Source organism: Copadichromis virginalis, linkage group LG12, assembly GCF_057382275.1.
Source record: "Copadichromis virginalis isolate Kocher_CV1m ecotype Utaka linkage group LG12, C_Virginalis_male_GT1.1, whole genome shotgun sequence".
In the NCBI taxonomy this organism is placed as follows: domain Eukaryota; kingdom Metazoa; phylum Chordata; class Actinopteri; order Cichliformes; family Cichlidae; genus Copadichromis; species Copadichromis virginalis.
The window spans coordinates 1,096,667-1,110,819 of NC_140629.1; the positions used below are offsets into that span (position 1 = coordinate 1,096,667).

General features: G+C 45.3%; 1 protein-coding gene across 2 annotated transcripts in view; it reads right to left on the reverse strand.

The window, feature by feature from the left end:
• The window catches only part of zfr (zinc finger RNA binding protein), a 42,407-nt gene that overhangs the window by 1,049 nt on the left and 27,205 nt on the right, over positions 1–14,153 (reverse strand). The window contains exons 14-19 of one of the 2 annotated variants that reach the window (XM_085474283.1): positions 13,967–14,117; positions 13,262–13,403; positions 11,232–11,329; positions 10,305–10,400; positions 6,139–6,250; positions 4,651–4,748 (exon numbers count right to left, since the gene is read on the reverse strand). In XM_085474283.1, the coding sequence (XP_085330409.1) occupies positions 4,651–4,748; positions 6,139–6,250; positions 10,305–10,400; positions 11,232–11,329; positions 13,262–13,403; positions 13,967–14,117 (697 nt within the window). Of the gene's footprint in view, positions 1–4,650; positions 4,749–6,138; positions 6,251–10,304; positions 10,401–11,231; positions 11,330–13,261; positions 13,404–13,966; positions 14,118–14,153 lie in introns of those variants that run through there. The other variant, XM_085474284.1, reaches the window with a different exon arrangement.

Genomic DNA, 14,153 nt, shown 5'->3' on the forward strand with positions numbered 1-14,153 from the left:
GCAAACCTTTCAACAGTCTCGGATGTGCACGTTTGGGGGGGTTATTTACTCTTTCTGTGACCTGATCAACTACTTGGCAAAAACCTGACAGAAGGGCAAAGCCAGTGATTCCACTGGGGCACCAGGAGGAAGGGAAGCAAGGCCGGGAATGCTGCAGGTGGATTTAAAGTGACATCCACGCTGGAGTACGGTACAGAGTACGCTAGCAGGATCATCATGGGGTTCACTTAACGGAGATGTTCGCGCGGCACTGGCGGCACGGAGCACCGCCTTTGCCTCCGCGAACACATCGGACTACAAACACGCACATTACCAACTCCGGAAGACGATCAAAGCAGCCAAACGTGAGTACAGGGACAGGGTGGAGCAACAGTTTGACAACCCTCGGAGTATGTGGCAGGGACTAAACACGATCACAGACTTTAGAGGGAAAACCAGCACACCGCAGACCATGGCCTCTCTGTGTGAGGATCTAAACGTATTCTACGCTAGATTCGACACAGCGAACACCATGAGACCGGACAGTGTGCGCACCGCGGATGACGTCAGTGCGCACACTGTGTCTGAGGAGGATGTGCGGAGGTGCTTCAGGAAGGTGAACGCACGCAAAGCTACTGGTCCGGACGGGATTCCCGGCCGCGTCCTCAAGTCATGCGCGGCTCAGCTGGCTGGAGTGTTCACGCACATCTTCAACCTTTCCCTCTCTCTGTCTGTAGTCCCAGCCTGCTTCAAAATGGCCACCATCGTCCCTGTACCCAAATCCTCCACCATCTCCTCATTGAACGACTGGCGACCTGTAGCCCTGACCCCCATCGTAAGCAAATGCTTCGAGAAGCTGGTCAGGGACTTCATCTGCTCTGCACTACCCGACTCACTGGACCCTCTACAGTTCGCATACCGCCACAACAGGTCCACTGATGATGCCATAGCCCTGACACTATACACTGCCCTGTCACACCTGGAGAAGAGAGACACGTATGTGAGGATGCTGTTTGTAGATTACAGCTCAGCATTCAATACCATCGTTCCCTCGAAGCTGGACAGGAAACTGCAGGATCTAGGACTGAGCAGCTCCCTCTGCAGCTGGATCCTTAGCTTCCTGTCTGACAGACGCCAAGTGGTCAGACTGGGCAGCATCACTTCATCCCCCGTCACACTGAACACTGGTGCTCCACAGGGGTGTGTACTGAGCCCTCTCCTGTACTCACTCTACACCTACGACTGCACGGCCACTAACAGCTCCAACATCATTGTGAAGTTTGCGGACGACACTACAGTGGTGGGTCTTATCACCAACGGTGATGAGACGGCTTACAGGGAGGAGGTCAGCGCCCTGACCCACTGGTGTCAAGACAACCATCTCACCCTCAACGTCGCAAAGACAAAGGAGTTGATAGTGGACTTCCGGAGGTGCAGAGAAGTGCACACCCCCATCACCATCAACGGCGCTGCTGTGGAGAGAGTGAGCAGCTTCCGGTTCCTTGGAGTACATCTGGCTGAGGATCTTACGTGGTCAGTACACACAAACAAAACAGTGAAGAAGGCGCAGCAGCGCCTCTTCTTTCTCAGGAGACTGAAAAGATTCGGCATGAGCCCCCGCATCCTCAGGACCTTCTATCACTGTGCCATTGAGAGCATCCTCACTGGATGCATCACCACCTGGTATGGCAACAGCACCGCCTACAACTGCAAAGCTCTCCAGCGAGTAGTGCGGTGCTCTGAACGGATAATTGGAGGTGAGCTTCCCTCCCTCCAAGACATCTACAGGAAGCGCTGCCTGAGGAAAGCGGGGAGGATCATCAAGGACTCCAGTCACCCCAGCCATAAACTGTTCAGACTACTTTCATCAGGAAGGAGGTTCTGCAGCATCCGGTCCCGTACCAGCAGACTGAGAGACAGCTTCTTCCACCAGGCCATCAGACTGCTGAACACGTCATAGACACCTCAGCTTCACTACTGGAACTTTAACATTATGCACTCCACACTGTACAGTAATGCCACTGTTTTGCACATGTCTCACTCTGTATATTTTATATATTTTATTTATTGTTTACTCTATTTAATTTGTAAAATATGTGTACACACACACACACACACACACACACACACACACACAGAAAAATATTTAGTATACACATCCAGAAATGCATATACTATTATATATTGTACATATATTTATTAGTTTCAGATGTAGCCATTCTTGTATTTTGCACAACTCTGCTGCTTGTGAAGCTCGCACACAAGAATTTCACTCACATGTGCTGTACCAATGTACCTGCACATGTGATGTGACAATAAAAGTGATTTGATTTGACTGCTGTCAGCAGGATGGAGGTCAGAAGACAGAGTTATTGGGAGAGAGTGGTGGGAGCAACGAGAGTCAGAGATGTTCCCTGGGAGTGAGCAGGATGGACAGGACAGCGTGCAGATGAGGGATAGAGCACATACTGGGTTTGTATTCATCTAATGGAGGACTGATAAGGAATGGGAAGGACAGCTACAGACAGAAGACGGAGAACCAGCTTCAGCAAAACAACGTTGGTGAAGTCTGGAGAGGCCTCAGAACCATCTCAGGCCACAAAGAGCAGAACTCTCTGCCTGGGAGGGATGTGAGATGGGCAAATGAACTGAATCATTTCTTCAACAGATTTGATTCAACCATGAGGCAGTCTGCAACATCGGCTGCAGACTCACCCACCCCCACTGCTGCTGTTCCACCTCTGACACTTCACACCTCCTCTACTCACCCTGCTCACTCCTCCCCACCCCCAACAACAGCATCCAATACACACTCAACACAAGGCTCCAGCCTGTCTCTCTCAACCACCCAGGTTAGGAGGGAACTGAGGAGGATTAATGGCAAGAAGGCAGCGGGTCCAGATGGCATCAGCTCGAGGGTCGTCAGGTCCTGCGCGGACCAACTGTGTGGGGTGATGGAGCACCTCTTCAACCTGAGCCTGAGGCTGGGGAGAGTCCGACAGATCTGGAAAACCTCCTGTGTTGTACCAGTGCCAAAGACTTCACGCCCCAAGGACCTCAACAGCTACAGGCCGGTGGCTCTGACATCCCACCTGATGAAGACCCTGGAGCGGCTGGTCCTGGCTCAGCTTCGGCGCCTAATAAGCTCATCACTGGACCCACTTCAGTTTGCCTACCAGCCTGGCATTGGAGCGGATGATGCCGTCATTCACCTCCTACATCGTTCCCTCGCTCACCTGGAGACCGCTGGAAGCACTGTGAGAATCATGTGCTTTGATTTCTCCAGTGCCTTCAACACCATTCTTCCCTCGGTTCTAAAGGACAAGCTGGTGAACTCTGGAGTGGACCATCACCTCACTACCTGGATCCTGGACTACCTCACCGACCGACCACAGTATGTGAGGACTCAGGGCTGTGTGTCGGACAGGGTCGTCTGCAGTACGGGGGCCCCACAGGGAACGGTTCTGGCTCCGTTCCTCTTCACCATCTACACTGCAGACTTCTCCCACAATTCCACCCAGTGCTTCCTGCAGAAGTTCTCTGATGACTCTGCAATAGTCGGCCTCATCACTGATGGGGACGACAGGGAGTACAGAGAACTGACCCAAGACTTTGTGGACTGGTGCCAGCTGAATTACCTCCAGATCAACACCAGTGAAACCAAGGAGCTGGTGGTAGACTTCCACCGGCACAAACATCCTCCACTGCAACCACTGAACATCCAAGGTATGGACATCGAGGCTGTGGACAGCTACAGGTACCTTGGTGTTCATCTGAACAATAGACTGGACTGGACTCATAACTCAGACGCCCTCTACAGGAAAGGGCAGAGCAGGCTGTACCTGCTGCAGAGACTCAGGTCGTTTGGGGTGGAGGGCCCACTCCTGAAGACCTTCTATGAATCTGTGGTGGCCTCAGCCATCTTTTACGGTGTGGTCTGCTGGGGCGGCAGCATCTCTGCTGGGGACAGGAAGAGACTGAACAGGCTGATCCGAAGGGCCAGCTCTGTTCTGCCCTCTGGACCCAGTGGAGGTGGTGAGTGACAGGAGAACGGCGGCTAAGCTGTCATCCCTGTTGGACAACATCTCCCACCCCATGCAGGAGCCTCTGACAGCACTGAGCAGCTCCTTCAGTGGGAGACTGCGGCACCCACTGTGTGGGACGGAGAGATTTCACAGGTCTTTCCTCCCCACTGCTGTCAGACTCCATAACAAAGACTTCAACTGATCAAACACACACATCCACACATGTGCAATAACACTAAGTGTAATACTCTTTTTCTGACAAAGTTGTACTTTTGTATTTTTTTACTCAGTTGTATATAGCATTTGTATTCTATTTTATTCTACTGTATATAGTAATTTATTTTTATTTTATTCCATTCCAGTGTTTTCTAATTTCTGCTACATAACTTTGCACTTTCGCTGTAACGAAAGAAATTTCCCACCTGTGGGACTAATAAAGTTCAACTGATCTTATCTCTAATGCTAATGATGTCAAACACAACAATCAGATTGCCAGGTGCTGAATCTAACAGATCTTTGAAGGAGAAATGCTTTACGATCATGTAACCACAATCTTAAAAATCAAACAAAAGCAGCAGCAACTCATCTTAAAAACTTTCAAATGCTAAACGTGGCTGCATGTTTACAGAGATATAGATTTTTTTACTTGGGCACTTGAGGTAATGTCCTCTCTCTGCTGCTCTCCCAAAGTCGCCAGGGTATCCACGGGCTTCTTTTCACAGGGATCTACCAGTCCTGGTCCACCTAGTGGGAAAAACACACTTCATTAGGAGGTATTCAAATCCTACTGATCAACACACCAACCAGCCAATAGGCCAGATGTTGGAGGTTTGAGTATACGTTACGATTTCTAATGTGAATATAAAACCACCCATCAAACCCTTTGATTGTCACAGATCTGGTTCTTTATATCTTCTTGCATAAAGCATTAGATGCGTTTACACCAAGTGCAGCCTTTACTGCTCTTAGAGCTCTTACAGCAAGGGAAAATAAAATATAAAAGGAAGACACAAGGTGGTCCTATAAACATTAGCAAACAGAAGCAAATCTACTCTACAAACTCGGACCATCTTATCCTGATTGCCAGTGAACGATTTCACTTGCTGCAAAAACTCACCACAAATAACTTGCTCCATTCATCCGGGCATTTTCCTATGCTAATTGTTTTCTAACATTCACACCCCGGCTCCAAAGGATGCATCACAGAAAAACTGGGGCTTGCTATCTCCCCCAAGGCTATTTGGATCGGCCTCCTGATCTACAGCCATGGGTGCACACAGCTTCATGCCCAGACATCTGCATCTGGTGTGCTCTTAAAAGTGTTCCTTTGGAGCATTTGAATTTGCCTGCACTGAAACGCGATCCAAGTGTCGGGAGAGCACACGAGGTAAACAAATGTTAACGGCTAAAAGAAACCTAGCTGAATTAGGAGCAATAAAGGACGTGGGTACAGAAACACACCCAATACTTCTGCATGGTTATAAAATCAGTCCTGAAAATGTTCACAATTCAGTGCTCCCTCAGTATTTCACGTTCTCAGCACCTCTGACCTGTGGACACCGAAGAGCTACAGGGGTTGATTTTTGTTGGTGATATTTTACTGAAGCCCTTCAGCTTCCCTGACTGAAGCAATCAGATCCCAGATCAGAACAAAGGGAAGGAAGTTTGATTCATAATGAATGCATTCACCACAGTCACACAATGGGAGTGGTGAAATAGCCTTATTTAAATTGGGAAATTGTAGCTTTGATCAGAACAATGGTTTCAGTTCCTCCTGTGAAAGAGCTTAAACCCAGAAAACTCACTGTGAAGTTAGCTGAAAGACATTTTGCTACTATTAGACATTTCTTACATGTTTCCCTGACAAATACCACCTATATTAGAACATTTAACATGACTGCAACTAATGAAAAATATAATTTAAATGAGGGGAAATGAAGATAACCCCAAAACAAAAAGAAAATTGAAAAGAAATAAAATCTGGAGAATACAAAACTTTAATAACTCAAAAGCCAAGAACAGAAGCAGAACTGGCCCACCGTTCTGCCATTTAGTTTTGATTTAAGAACAGAAATGGAATCAATTTTCTTCAAGTACAAAACTAACAATGCAAAAGAAAGCCAAACCACCTTACCTGGGAGTAAAATCCCAGAGGAGATGCATTCAAAGACACGTCTCAGTGCATCACCGGGGCTCAGAGGGGCAGACGCGCTACTGATGGCCTTCTCGACCAGTAGCTCCATGGCCTGAACAGAGCACACAGAGGAACAGAAGATGTTAGAGATGGTTGGGAACAGCATCGTGGCTTTTCTCACACCACTTTTATTAATTAAGATACCTAATATTTTACACTACCTTTAAATATTTCAAATATACCAGCAAAGCTTTAGAAAGGTTTCTGACTTTGTTAGTGCTGTAGCTGCTGAGTTCAGCATTTACACAGTTCAACAGTCAGGAGCCAGACTTTCAGTGGAAGGTTTGAAATGGCTTTGAGCAGTATCCCAAACAGCTGATTCTGCTCATCCAGATGTTTTCAGTGGGTGAAACGTCTCATCATCATCATCAGGTGACTTCTTCAGTCTCACCTTATAAACAGGACACTGACCTCACAGCCCACTGAAGGAACAATGGGCTGGGATCTCAGTTTATTGATCATCAATATGCAAACCGTGATGACCATTGATCAACAACCACTGATCAATGGCCATGAGTCCCATTCACATAGAGTTGGGGAATGGCTACAATCACAGCATTGTAAGATGGTGACAGATGGACCCTTAGGCCCCCTCCTCGATTCAGAGATGGTCTTTCCCTTTTCACGTAAATGGCCTCCTTGACTCGGCGCTCAAACCAGCGTTCCTACCTGTCCAGGATGATACATCCTCATCATTGAAAGAGTGTCCACTGGCCTGTAGGTGTGAATAGACTGCAGAGTCCTGGCCTGATGGCTCTTCTGTGTTTATGGACTGAGCATGCACCAAGACGTTTAGAGCAGGAATTCTCACAGCTTTAACATCTGTAAGTTTTTGGCAGATTTCTCCAGGGTGCACAGTGTGGCCTGACAAAAAAAATAAAAAATCTGAAGATACTGGACAAGTACCAACAGCCGATAAACCTGACCTTAAAGTCATGTCCTTAAGAATTAAGGACAAACTCCCAAGTCATTTCAAATGTCCTCAGGGGGACAATGAGCTGGTCCAGCATTCCACAACAAAAATGAAAAGCTGATGCTCCTCACCAATACGATCCGATATACCCCAGGGCCACCGGTACTGGACGGATCATTCCCCCTCATCCCTGGACTCAGTTTCATCTACAAAAGGCTTGTTAGTGGGCCTGACGAGATCCTTGAAGTAGCCCTTCCACTGCCGGATTACGTCCTGAGCTCAGTAGCACTCCATCCACATTTAGTGCACAAATTACAAAATCAACCCGTGACCTAGGGTGTCCCAGTGCTGCGTGCACTTATGAACACCCTTATGTTCAAACATGGTATTCTGTTATTGGACTTGTGTGCTAATGACATGTCCATACCAAACACCATTCAGGCGCAGATCAGGCAGGCCATTTCTTCCAGTCATGCCCCCTTAGGTCTCACCGTTGTTGGCCACATGAGGGTCGAAGTCTCTCAGCAGGACATTAGCGCTGAGAAATGGTTACCCGCCAGCACTGCACCCAGTGGCTCTAAACGCCGCTCTCCACTAGCATGCACTCGGCTCAACACGGCTAGACTCTACTCGGCTTTGATCGTTTTCCATTACAATCGAGTACCAACTAATGTGTGTGAGGTCATTACAGCAAAACAGTGGAAAGCCCCATGACATCATTAGTATGTGACTCACACAACACAACAATGTTGTACATTGAATGAACTTCGATCGCTTAGTACACCAGCCGAATAGAGACTAAAAATAAAAAAAAATTACCTGGTACCAGGTACTACGACCTAATGGGAAACCCTAAAAACCAAGTCAGTACCAGCAGAAACGGCTGAAGCAGAATGAGTACTGGGAACTGTTTTTCAGTGCATAACTACAAACGATAAGTCAGGACTTGTTCCCTGACACAAAGGTCAATGGAAACAATAGAGTCCCAATATACCAAATATTCACTGGAAAAATCCCAACATACAGGTAGCCAGCCAGAGGGGTACAAGAATACCCACCCCTGCCCACAGCCTCTAACCAAGGACAACTCGAGACTGGATCAGATCCCAGAGTGTCTCTTTAGCCTCACACATCAGTTCAGGCTCCTTCCCAACCAAAGAGGTGACATTCAGAGATCGACAGACCACGTGACTTTCACGCGTTGCCTTGCAGGTACGAGTGGCAGCAAAATTAAAACACTGCATCAAGCGCTAGCACTTCCAGCAAGGGGTAATCATTAATTCTGCTGTTTTAATCCCTACTTGCATTTTATTTGCTCCAAAAACAGTTATGTACAAAACGAAGGAGAGCACGGCAGACAAGACAGACAAAAGGCCAAAAAATTAAAAAAAATAAATAAAAAAGGTACGAGGGAAAAAAAAAAAAATCAAAGGGTTGAAAGGGTTAGACCCATATAAGCACACAGAGCGGACTAAAGACGTTAGCGTGCTGCCCAGCTTTCATCGTGCTCATATTTATAATTATATGGTCCTAAGTGTGAGTGCATACACTCATGAAGGGTTTGGTAACTTCAGATTCCTGCAACAAGCCCAGCTCCAGTTTACCGGCGGATGGGTACAGGACACTGACATGTGCCGAGTAGCCCGATATGTAGGTGGACACCAGGTTTTATTCTAAGTAAAGGGCAACCCTTCAAAAAACAGACAGAGCAGTGGAGTAGCCAAGGCAATAGAACAATATAAAACTTGATTACCAAAATATAATTTATTTCACATAAAAGATTTAAAACAGTTAAAAACACCTCTGGCCAGGGAGAACACACAGTAAAAACATAAAAACAACACTAAAAGTCCAGTGGCATCAGCCACAGCAATAATAATAATAATAATGATAATAATAATAATAATAATAATAATAATAATAATAATAATAATAATGGATTGCATTTATATAGCGCTTTTCAAGACCCTCAAAGCGCTTTACAATGCCACTATTCATTCACTCTCACATTCACACACTGGTGGAGGCAAGCTATAGTTGTAGCCACAGCTGCCCTGGTCAACACCAGTAGGCAGTAGGTGAAGTGTCTTGCACAAGGACACAAGGACACGATGACCAAGACAGACAGAGCTGGGGATCAAACCGGCAACCTTCCGGTTACAAGATGAGCTTCCCAACCTCCTGAACCATGGTCGCCCCACTAAAATCAGAACGGGGCAAAGAAAACCCAGCGACGTCCCCGGCCGTCCTGTCTGTCTCTTTGCTCCGCAGTACTAGAAGAGAGAGGGGGCAGCGACAGTCACTGTTCTTTCCAGTGAAAGGGATTTCTTGTACCACCGTGTGTTTCGGGACTTGCCCCACAATCCAGGCCCTCCGTCGCCTCTTCGTGACTTCGGAAACATGACTTGAACAATTTTTCTTCCACGAAGGAATCCGATAAAAACCGATCGCTTTACCCGTCAGCTTCCAGCGGCTGTCATGCGACCGGCTATGGCAGTTAATAATACAGCAGCTTCTTGCCATTCTTTGCGTCTCTGTTTATCTCTGTGTGACTGTTGTCTTGTGCGCAGTAGCCACTTGTACCTACAATCCTTTGCGGTTTTACTCCGGAAATGACGTCACATTTTCGATCTCTATAGCCAGTCCCAGCAGCCGGGAACTGGAATGCCACAGCCTCTACCCTTGATTGTCACTTCACCCTTATGGCATCTACTGGAGGTGGTAAGGCCACAGGAGGGTGGACTGTTGTCTTCTCTTTGCCCACCAGCTGTGAACGGGACTCTGTAGTGGGGCCTCTGTATACCCATCCTGGGCAGGGTAACTTCGTCCCTGCATTTTTATTTTTCATGAGAACATTCTTCTATAATCAGAAATGGAAAATTAAGGAAATTTCATTTCTATTTTTATTTCATTTTAGTCTTTGAGAATCTGATTTATCAAAACAACCACAACACTTTCTGTGACTGTAATATCAATTCAATGCACATGAAGGCAAAGCAACAAATGAACCATTTCCTCCAGCACTAAACAGACTTCATTCAGCATATTAACCCACACAATGAGGTGCCTGGGGGGGCATCTGAAGGATAGTCAAGACCACCATAGAAATTTCTCTGAATTTTACAATTCCATTATAAAAACCGCAAAGTGTCAAAACGCACTGCGGTTGAGGTCTAATGTTAATGGCACTTACCCATCCGGGGAATGCTGACCACGTGGGAACTCGCTGGCAGAGGTCTCGCAGGATTCGGATGATGATCACGCAGGACTGAAGACCATTGGCTCTAGCCTTTGATGCAATAAAGTTAGGTTTATGGAGTGACCCAGCGTGATAAGAGATGGACCAAACACGTTAATCAGTTTCATTGTAGAGGCTCCAAATACTACTGTGCATAATGGAAGCTTGAGTATGGTTCGATTTGCATATAAGCCATAACTGTTTGCAATCAGCTGCCATTCCCAGTAGTCTTGGACCTCGCAGTTAGTAAGGGAAGTCACAGTTTGCAAGATGCACAAGAAATGAGGACTTTTCTTGCCATCTTCTAAACCCTGACCCCAGATTTGTCCAGGTATCTCACAAACAGGGACTTAAAGTACAAGAGTCCACCTGAGAGGAGAATATAAGGACTGAAAGAGGCAAGGAAATCTGTTTTACTTTGCCTGTGTTTTGCCTGGTAGCAAAATCAAAGCAAAATATACAGATGTTCCTTTTTCTCTCAATCCTCATTGTACAAAATATATAGAATAAAACAATACAAACATTGAACATGAAAGCACTTCTGGATGGTACAACCTTGTGCTGGTTACTGTGCAGCCTTATGGAATCACATGTCACTATATGTCAGTCTAAATTGGATTGGGGATACAAGGATGCCAATTCTTTGCTAGGAGGTTTTTTTTGTGAGAGATTCAAATGAACTTGGGTTATCATCTCTACATACAACATACTTTGACCAGATTTTTGTTGGCACAGATGACATCCTTGAATATATGTGTGTGTGTGTGTGTGTTTTTTTGCTATAAATAGTTTAATTATAACCCAAAAAAACCAAACAAATGAATATACTGAAATAATGCATCTCATAAGGCTACAAGAAGAAAGTAAAATGATGTTCCGAACCTGGAACCACTTAGCGTGGCGCAGAACAGCCAGAGCGTCAAGGCATTTTTGCCTGTCCAAGACGTCCACTGGGTCTTTCACCATACCCGAGGTTACATCTAAAAATGAATTCCAAGTGTCAAAATGGTGATGAGGAATGGGTGTTTGACCAGGTCAGCGAGGCTGGCAGAGAACAAACACATTGCCACACATACCAGCTTCTCTTTCCGTAACAACCTACACTTGCTTTTTCAGAATTTCAAAGAGATCACTGACATTTGAAAAACACAGCAAAACACTAATGTCAAAGTTTTGTTTGCAGACAGTGTACAGCATGTTAGGTCATTATGTTTACAGACTCACCTAAGACGAACAGACCAATACCATAGCTACACTGAGTGTTTGGTCACAAATGTTTGAAGCCAAAACTGTTTTATCAGGTAATTGTGTTTGTTGGCAACTGGTAAATTAATATGGACGTTTTGTAGATGTTTCTTGTTCAAGCACTGAGAATCAAGGGATTCGACAGCTAATGATGAACTGTGTTACAATTAGGAAGAACGGGCAAATAGCAAGTGACCTGATAAAAAAAGTGGCACAGCAACAGTAGGTGTGGCAAAGTTTTTGGGATGTGAGAAAACCTTGGTCAAAAATCCTTCCGAAGCTCTCAGGCCCTACCAACCCTTTCATAGGAGACGATGTACTAGTGTCGAAAGAAAGTGAGGGGGAGGAAAAATTTAACTCTGTGCTCAAGTTGTATATTACATCAGATATATATATCTATATATAGATATATATAGATATAGATAAAAAAATATATATATAAAAAGAGGAAGCAATGGTTGCTGAAGAGGAGAAGTACAAGAAAACAAAAGGGTTAGGATATCATGCATGCAAAAACCTAACATCAGTAGTTTGGAATAAGACCCCAACAATCATTATATACCAGAAGCCATATTCAGGTGCAACCACAGATTCCTCTGCCATAGTCTCCTTTCCTGAACTTTTATTAATACTCCCCTAAGAATAATCCTCAGAACAATCATCACAGTTACTGATTCAGTAGAATAGCTGACCATCTTCAAATCGTTTGTACTCCTTTTTCATAATGTCTGAGGTTAAAGGTGTTTGCTTTTAGCTAAACATGAGCTGCTTTGAGCCCAATTTTGAGTGCAGTTTATGTAAAAAGACGACACGAATCAACTCAGGGGAGCACTTTAGAACAGGGGACGTCAGCATGGTGAAGTGTTCAGTACACAAAAGGAACATTTGTTTCCTGTGACAAAATCACAACCAAATTTCTCCAACTCGGCCAAATCTTGATTACAAAAGCAACGCAAAATTCCCACCTGTGCACAACTAGTTCAGATTAAACTTTAAGACATGTCGTGTCTCCTACGTCTGTTCATTTATCACTTAGACGCGTACAGGAATTGTCTTTTGTCGCATAGCTTGATGGAAATTTGGAAAAAAAGTAATGTATGTCTCCCAACAACAAAATGGAAACAATCCCCTGAAACACAGGAAACAAAACAGAATCTCACCTGGGAATAACTAGACTTAACACAATGCAAACACTGATCATGCTTTGTTTAAAGGATAACGATAGCATCTGAGAGGTAAGAATTACAGAGCAAAAGCACGAGAGCAATACTGCTGGCACATACCCTTTTCATTTTCTTTACAACAAAACAAAGTAGTAATGAGAACCACGCAATTACAAGACTCAGACAATCTTTAGGTTGGACGTCTCATAAAGCAGATTATAGAAATCTGAGGTTTCATTTAGGTTTTAAAAACTATAATTTGCTGTTTACATAAAGGCAGTTCACACTGTGCACAACACAGTAAAGGTAAGAAATGATCTCTCATGTTAATGAGCTCTTTCAGCTGAATCAAATAAGGAACATTGACTAGACCACTACAACGGCAAAACCACCGTGTGCCAGCAGGACAGTGCTCTTCAGAGCGTCAACCAACATACTGAAACTGATTTTACAGAGAGATAAATATCAAAAAAAGAAAGCGAAAGGCTGTCTTGGGTTTCCAACCTCCATCCCGGCCATTTTCCTCTCTGATGACGGGTGAAGTCAGCGTGATTGTCACTTGCATCTTTGGCTCGGTACAGGACGTCAGAATGATGGCTGCTTCCTGGACAGACCCTTTGACTTCATATTTCTCTGATGTTACCATCTGGAGGAGAACATTTTTTAAAAAGTGAAAATCAATTCATTTCCAAAAGAAATAACTTGAGGGGCGTACGTAGTCAGCTCAGTGGACACTTCCATATGTACAGTTAAACCCTGTGATGGTTAAGAAGGTAAACCAGCTTCATAGCGGTGAGGTTACTCTGCATCGCAGCCCCAGTCTGTGTGTGCGTACGGTAACTCTGTAATATACAGCAAGCAAATCAGAGCTTCTTCATCCCTGAAAGCTGCTGAACCCCTCCAGTTTATACCCTCATTCAGTTCATGAGGACCCCTCAGGAAGTCTCCTGTGGGGCACAAAAATACTGGAACTGGTGCAAGTACACAACAGGTCACATGACAGGCTGCCGTATCAATACTCTCATCTAACAGATTACTCTGAGGCATATTCACAAGTAAATATTTAGGCAATCTGAAGAAAGAAGTTGGTCTTCATAAAAACAGCAGTTTGTATGCCTTGTGTCCGAACTGAGGCGGGTGATCTAAGTGGGGTGTCTGTCAAAGCTGCCACTAAAGAACAAGTGTGGGGTGACATGGTGAAGATATTACTGTTAGCTGTTTGGGGAGGTGCTCCACGATGGAGGTGAGGAGGCTCTTGGTGGGCTTCTCAGAGCAGAGCAAGACGAGATTGACATTCTTGTCCCCACGGAGCAGCAAGCCTTTGGCCAGGACACCAACCCTCATCACTCCCTTCAGGGCTCTGGGAAATGAGCAAAGCACAACAGCAACTATTAGA